This window comes from Notamacropus eugenii, chromosome 1 (assembly GCF_028372415.1).
Source record: "Notamacropus eugenii isolate mMacEug1 chromosome 1, mMacEug1.pri_v2, whole genome shotgun sequence".
NCBI lineage: Eukaryota > Metazoa > Chordata > Mammalia > Diprotodontia > Macropodidae > Notamacropus > Notamacropus eugenii.
The window spans coordinates 492,276,606-492,284,234 of record NC_092872.1 but is presented as its reverse complement, the minus strand read 5'-3'; the positions used below and the strand labels follow the sequence as shown (position 1 = coordinate 492,284,234).

Here is a 7,629-nt window from a genome sequence, read left to right as displayed (position 1 = left end):
ATGACTTTTTGTATCCTTTTTGCATGAGTTTTCCACTGGTGGTCTGTAAGGTATTAATAAACTTATAATTCAGTAAGAGGTAATTTTGACATTTTCTATTTCTTGACATCCAGAACCAGAAGAATACACATATCCAGAGGTTACTCAGGCCCTGCCTTGCTACCTAACTGCCCAATCTTCCCCTTCCTGGACTGGGCAGGGCTTATCATTTCCTGCCATCTTTTTAATGAGTATGAAATCACCTGATGTCAAAGTCACTATCTGTGCTTCCTTGAGTTGATCTGAAAAGCCTTGTGGACATGGCAAAGAGAGGTCAGTCTCCCCTCACAAAGATACAATTGTTATGATCAACAGTATCAGTCCAAACAAGCTTAGTTCACCTAGGGTCTCAGGCCAAGAAAGAAGATAACTTCGATTAATGGTGATGCCAAAGGTCAGGAGACATTTTGAAAGAAACTAAGCAAGTTATTTGGCCACTGTGTGCCTCCATTTCTTGTCTGGCAAATGGAAATAATTTTATAAGACTTGTTGGCATCACAAGGCTGTTATTAGAGAGTAGGTAGGACAATGAATGGAAAAGTTAAAACCCTTATGCAAATGAATGACGAAAGGCCTTTTCCAACTTTGAGTGACTAATAGAAATGGGATATAAATTCAGATTCTTTGAATTCTTCCTTTCCAAGGTTCTTGCTATTACATGCATACAAGACTACAGAGAGGTCTCCAAAGGCACCTGAAAAACCTTGCAAAATGTGCCAGAAAATGTGAGTAGATGGAGCTGGGGAGGCTGTGGGATTTGAATTGAAGCCACTGATTTTTCCATATTATTCAAAACAGAGAAGTTTTGAAAACTTCCTATTCTGAGTATAATCTCCTTGCCAGCAGTAAACATATCAATTATTAGAATCCATGGAGGATGTAGACACTAAAAACAGTTTTTATTCCTAGATGATTTTTTTCCGTATTGTCATTCAAAATTTAGAAAGATGCAGTGCTTCCAAAAATAATAATGCATTATTTCCCCCTTCTCTTTCCTCCCAGTGCCCTATCATCATGTGACAGCCTGATCATTACGCTTAAGGTTCATCAGTCTTCAGTGTCACAATAAGCCCAGGAAATATAAAGAGACAGCTGGTAGGAGAGGGGCTCAGACATTCTAACCAGCTTCATTGGGTGAGTGACTAAGGAGGAGAAGCTCCTATAAACCCTTTGTCAAGATGAGGGTCCTGTTCCTCACCATTTCACTAAGCCTGTTCTCCATTATCCATGCTGATGACTTTGCATTTTCTGAATTTAAACCATCGGAGGTAAGGTTGCTTTGAGAAATGCTGTAAAGTTGGGGAGGGTGTGGGGAGGAGATATGAGCTAGCAAAAGGATGTTATTGAAAATCCAGATTTTCCTGGGACCTTTTCAGCCATGTCTGGAATCTGCAACTTTTTCATTCTATAAGGGACAATAGTTTCAGGGCAATAGACTCAACCAGAAAATATTGGGTTTAATGAGTTACGGTGATAGGGATGGTAGTTCAAAAAATGGAAGCCGGGTCAAGAATTTCACTCTTCTCCTGCCTTTACTTTTATTTACTCTATCCAGAGTAAGCTAGACTTAGGGACTATCATCCAGCTAATGTAATCCCTGCCAATGGCCATTTCAAACAAGTTATTAATTTGTAGAATCGGTGCCAAATCCCTGCTCTATTGTGAACCATGGGATATTTGCTGCCACTTTATAGGTTTGGGTTCTTAAGGTTAGTTTATTTGAACCTACTAGTTTCTTCCAAATTTTTTTCAGTCTGAGTGTGTTGCCACCAGGTCTATGACAGTCAGATAACTGACTCATCAATGAACTTTGCATTAAAACTGGGGTTAGGTCAGAGAAGATCCAGGGAATTAGGAGGAGATATTTGTGGAGCAGAGAGATCTATTACTCCCTCATTTGTCCTTCCTCAACACCTGGTTACATATCACAATTCTCTCTAGGGCACATACTATGTACAGGTTATCGCAGTAGACAAGGAATTTCCTGAGGACGAGATACCTAGGGACATTTCACCTTTGACCATTACCTACCTTAACAATGGCAAAATGGAGGCCAAATTTACCGTGAAGTAAGTAGACTTCCTAGAATTATCCTGTCTTCATTGCCTGCTTCATCTTTTATCTCTCCTTTTCTAGGACCATAACTAGAATTTATCCCTCTCTAGACTTTGAATATTGCTTTATAACCTGTGCTCTTTGAATCTAAGCACACGCAGTTGTTGGAAGTTTTCATATATGAATAAGAAGCTTCTATTTTAGCATCAATGGGTGAAATGCTTCCTTCTCATCTATTGACTGACTTCTTGAGTCACTATCCAATTCTGAGTCCCCATATCTGATTAGAACTCATTTAACTTCCCCAATTCCCCTGTGAATGCCTCTGTCATATATAGTTCACAACACAAGTTATTATGGGTTATGCATCACAGTCAATCAATACAAAATACCTTTTTCCACTTCCTTTGATTCCTTAGAGAACATGGTGTTCTATGATTGCCAGTTCTATAGATCTGCCCAGACAATCTTTGACATTCAAAAATGGATAGGAACCCACACAAGCTTTTTTAATGAGTAGCACTACTAAGGGCACAAACTGATACTAGCCTGCTCTCAGGTATTCTCTTATGGTTGGCCAATTTGAGATCTGATTTGGGAATCTAGAAATCAAATGACCTTTTGTGATTTTGATGATATATACATTTCTATCAGTCTTATTGCCTTTGGGAAACTATTTATGTGCATTTTGCTTTCTAGGAAGGACAACAATTGTGAAGAAATTAATTTGACGTTGGAAAAAATAGATGAACCCAGGAAAATTACCACGAGTAAGTCAGTCTAACGTATCACATTAAAAGGAACCCCAAGGCCAAAGGATCCCAGTTTGAGGTCTAGTCTCCATAGAAATAACTTGTCAAGTTCAAGCAAAGGCTGGGATCTGGGACTTCTCTGGAGTTCTAGAGTCCAAAGACTAGGTTTTCTTGAGAATGTACAGAGAGTTTGGCAGGTTTTTCTATAATATAGACTTAACTGACAGGAAGTTTGCCCTTCTGCAGACTTAGTTCACCAAATCACTGAGATAAAGGGGATGGGAATGGCAAAGGTGGAGTGGAAAGGTACTCCCATGATATACTTTGGGAAAACACAAGAACACTTTCTTAACCTCTCTATTCCTGTTCAATCCCAGGATTTGAAATTCTCACCTTTACATATTTCCTTGGGTAAATGTACTGTCTCATGAAGGCTATTTTAAGGAGTCACATATGTAATTTTTGAAATAAGGAAGACAAAAGGGTGCATTAATACATTGATACCAAAAAAGGAGGGGAGTGTTACTCAGGGTGTTGTGTAAATGTAAGTTACCACAGTACAGAAGTGTGCCTGGGACCTTGAAATTGGAGGCACATGGAGGTGGGAGAGATTCTCAAAAGAAATTTAAATTGCCTCGCAATATTGTTGAGGATGGATTTCAAATTGAAGTAGGAACAAATTTCAAAAGAATGAATGAATGAAGAAAGTTTTTGTTAAGAGCTCATTTTGTGTAAAGCACTGTGTTAAACTCTGGGCAGGCAACTAAGAAAATAAGACAATCTCTGCTCTCAAAGAGCTCACAATCTTCTCTTAACACATATTGATAGACATGATCCCCACTTAAGGCAAAAATGTCCAAATACTTATTGGTTCTTATTAATTGTGTGACTTTGGGCAGGACCTGTGATTTTATTGGTATCAGGAACTCTCAGTTAATATAATCCTACCAATGTAGATAAGCACCAGCTTGCAAGAGGACATTGAGAAGTTAAGTCAGAGGTTCGTCAGAGTGGGACTCAAATCAAGATCTTCCTTTCAATATGGGCAAAATAAGATAAACTGAGGCACAAAGTTCTGAGCACAATTAATTTATCAGTAAGGTAAAAATTAACCAATAAATATGATCTCAGTTTCCTCAGCAAAGCTAATACCCCAAATGAGGGGGACAGTTCTCTTTTAAAGTTTTGGGGAATATAGAACAAAGAACAGGACTTCATAGGCAGAGAACAAGGGGATAAAATAATTTGGCCTCAGACACTTACTAACTGTGTGACCCTAGGCAAATCACTTAACCCTGTTTGCTTCAGTTTCCTCATCTATAAAAGGAGTTGGAGAAGGAAATGATAAACCACTCCAGTATCTTTTCCAAGAAAACCTCAAATGAGGACACGACTGAAAAATTATGAACAAACCTGCAACAGAAGTGCTCAACATCATGAATGGCAAAATCAATATGATTGGTTACAGAGATGAGGCATGGGGGACAATATAATGGGTTGGAAGTTAGGAATGAGGGGCTAACAACATTGTTTATGCCTACTTACAAGGTCAGAGATAGTGAATCAGACTTCTTTGGATAACAAACCAGACATCTTTGAAGGATAGTTTGGTGGTGCATAGATACTAGACTACATTTCCTGGTGTCCACCTGCATCTCTCAAAGTTAAAGGATTTCCAAGAGGCAAGAATAGAATAGTAGTTAGAAAGAGAACTGCATTTCTAAACTTAACTCATCATACACCAGATGAATTTCTTAACTAAGCTTAGAGGCAAAGAACCATGACTGAGAGAAGTAACTGAATGAAATCAATTAATTGTAAGTAGGATCAATTAACAGTGATAAAGAATCAACTTGATTATTTCACTGAGTCATGATGAGGTTTCTTTTTGACCTCGATAAGATTAGCTAAATTTTTTGAACCTCAGTTTTCTCATCTGTAAAATGAGAGATTAGACTAGATTTTCTTAAGGTCCCTCTAAATCCAAATCACTGGTTCCTGAGTTCTTATAATATACAATTGTTCATGATAATTCCACAAGAGAAGTACAAAATGATGTGCTCCATGAGGTCCAAGGGGAAAATCATTTTGCTTTGGAGTCATGCAACTGTCCTTAGTGATTCTTGGATTATTCTGTGGCTTTTTGGCCACAGTGTATTTCTAACCAGAAGTGGCATTCTCAAGTATGCCTCAGCCTATTCTATAGACATATTTCCTAAAAGGATTTAGGATGCTAAACGGGTATCTTCTCACTGTTCCTGCACAGACAGGCACCTACATCACATCTGTGACACAGTAAGAACATCTGAGGAGAAATATTGGATTCTCTCATGTGTAAGAGAGTTTCAAGGCACTCAAATCAGAGAGGCAGAACTTGTGGGTAAGTGACATGTGATACTGTGAATCAAAGAACAACTTCAATATGTGAGACATTTGCTACAATCTATCTACCCAGATTGTCCTTTACATTCTCAAATATGAAATCCCTAAAAGGAGCAGGGACAGAATGATTTGCATTTGATACTCATCAAAGCCCAGGGAAGTGGACAGGACGCTCTACAAGTCACCTCAGATTCCCTTAGCTAGGGATTTGATAGTGACACTGCTAAGCCATTGCATTCTCAGGCTGAAGGCACTGATGTAGCTTTTCCTTAGTGGGTCATCAAGGGCCAAGGACAACTAAGTGGTGGGATGGATAGAGCCCTGGACTTGGAATCAGAGACTCATCATCCTGAGTGTTAATCCAATCTCAGACTAGCTTTGTGACCCTAGGTAAATCATTCAACCCTATTTGCCTGGATTACTCATCTGTAAAACGAGCTGGAGAAGGAAATAGGAAAGCACTCCAAAAGGGGTCACAAAGAGGAGGACACAACTAACTGAAATGACTAAATGCTCACACACACACACACACACACACACACACACACATGCACACATGCACACACACACGGCAGAGCCTGATTTGAACAAAGCAAGAGATGGAAGGAGGAGGTAAACATGCACATGTGTCTTCCACCGCACTTCTGGAGATTTGAGAGCATTGTTTTAGTCCATGTTTTGTAGATTTAGATGTTTTTTCCTATACAGGTGAAGGTTTGGGATGCATTTGAGATGGGGGACAAGGGGACTTGTTGGTAGGGGACAAGTGTTGATCTACTCAACTACTGCTGAGTTCTCCTCTGATCACCTTTCATGCTAACAATTAAATTTACTAAGGAACAAAAATGAGAGACTCTTACTATAGGAAATATCTATTATGGAGGTAAGGATTAGAGAGCTATTGGGTCAGATCTCACAATTATTCATCTTGATCCTCTCTTTAGGTCCTAATACAGATGAGAACCCCAAAGCCCTGGAAGATTTTTACAGGTTTATCAACAGAGAAAGATTTGTGGAAAGAAGAATCATCACTCCCAGACAAACTGGTAATAAGAATGGAGCTTTAACTCTTCCCTTCCCTGTCTATCTACTCCCTGTGTTCCAGTCTCTTTTCTTCTGTTCTCTATTCATTTTTTAGAAGCTGTTTTATACTAATTCGCAGATCATATTTAACCACACGAACTATTGTTCAGCTGGTGAGTTCTGTGCTTTTGACAAATATATTCATGTGTCTTTATTTTTGCAGAGGCCTGCACCTCAGAAAATGCTTAAGGTAAGTGTCCTTTAAAGACTTCTATAGCATCTTCCAGAAAAATCTAGAAACCTTCAGTTCAACTGGGACTTAAAATGCCACTTAGTTCAACTCAATTATAGGAAGATGAACTAAGTCTTTCCAGAGTTCTGATCTTGCTTCCAGTATCTTTAATAAGTCACAAACTCCTTGGAATTTCTGTCCTAATCTTTACTATCCCAATATCTTAATAAATACTTTTGAACATCATTGCCCCTTGTGCGGTTCTTTGTGGAAGCAGAGAACAACTGGCTAGACTCCATCCGCCTTAGGAGAGCAAGTGTGATGTTGTGGAGAGAGTGCTAAACTGGGAGCTAGAGGTCCTAGTTTCAAGTTTTGGCTTCAAATACCAGTGACCTTGGAAAAGTCATTTCAACTCTCTGGGTCTTGTTTTTCTATTCTATAGCATGAGTACTGAGGATCTAGATGACCCCAAGGTCTCTTCCAGCTCCAAGTCTAGAGTGCTACAAATCTGATTATCTGCTATTGTATTTGAAGGCAATGATGAAATTTCTAAATTTTTGGTACCCTGGGCTAGGTCTTATTAACTCATGTGAAGCTTTTGCTCCCTCCTGCAATTCCAAGAATTCATTACTGAATTTTCCTTTGATGTTTTCTAGGAGAAGATGTTTCCTTTCAATATCAGAATCAATACAGTGAAGGAAATCTGAGCCATCTCTTCAGATGACAAGCATTCCTTGTTCCTGGGTCCAGCATAACCTCCTCCCTCATTACCCCAGTACCATTATCCAATTTCTAACATGCTACATAAATGTATGAAGCAATCATCTTGGCTCAGTCTCTTTTTTAGGTTTTCTTAAGGTAGAGAACAAGAAATAGGTTATAAGTAGATCAGGTACATATCCCTGGGAATGTTAGGACCTTGGACTTCCAAAGATTCAGAGGGAACTTAGGGCTTCTATAGTGTGTGGTCAAAGGCTGTAGATATAAGATATTCAAAAAGCTGTCTTAGGTCAATTTCACGCTAGTTCACAAAATAAGATCCAAATCTGGAGAGATAAATCAATGATGAAAAAAGATCATCATGGCAGCATGCTAGAAGGAGCCTGGATCTCTCACAAAGGCTTCAGGAAAAATGCACCCAAAACT

General features: G+C 39.0%; 1 protein-coding gene across 1 annotated transcript; it reads left to right on the top strand.

Annotated features, from left to right (window-relative positions):
- The first annotated feature begins 615 nt into the window (after nt 1–615).
- Nucleotides 616–7,305, top strand: LOC140526995 (late lactation protein A). The gene is made up of 8 exons (XM_072643613.1): nt 616–764; nt 1,042–1,307; nt 1,981–2,108; nt 2,794–2,864; nt 5,113–5,226; nt 6,173–6,274; nt 6,475–6,501; nt 7,140–7,305. Exons 2-7 carry the CDS (start codon nt 1,218–1,220, stop codon nt 6,498–6,500), a joined length of 531 nt encoding a protein of 176 aa, XP_072499714.1. The 5' UTR covers nt 616–764; nt 1,042–1,217; the 3' UTR covers nt 6,501; nt 7,140–7,305.
- Nucleotides 7,306–7,629: the final 324 nt, after the last annotated feature.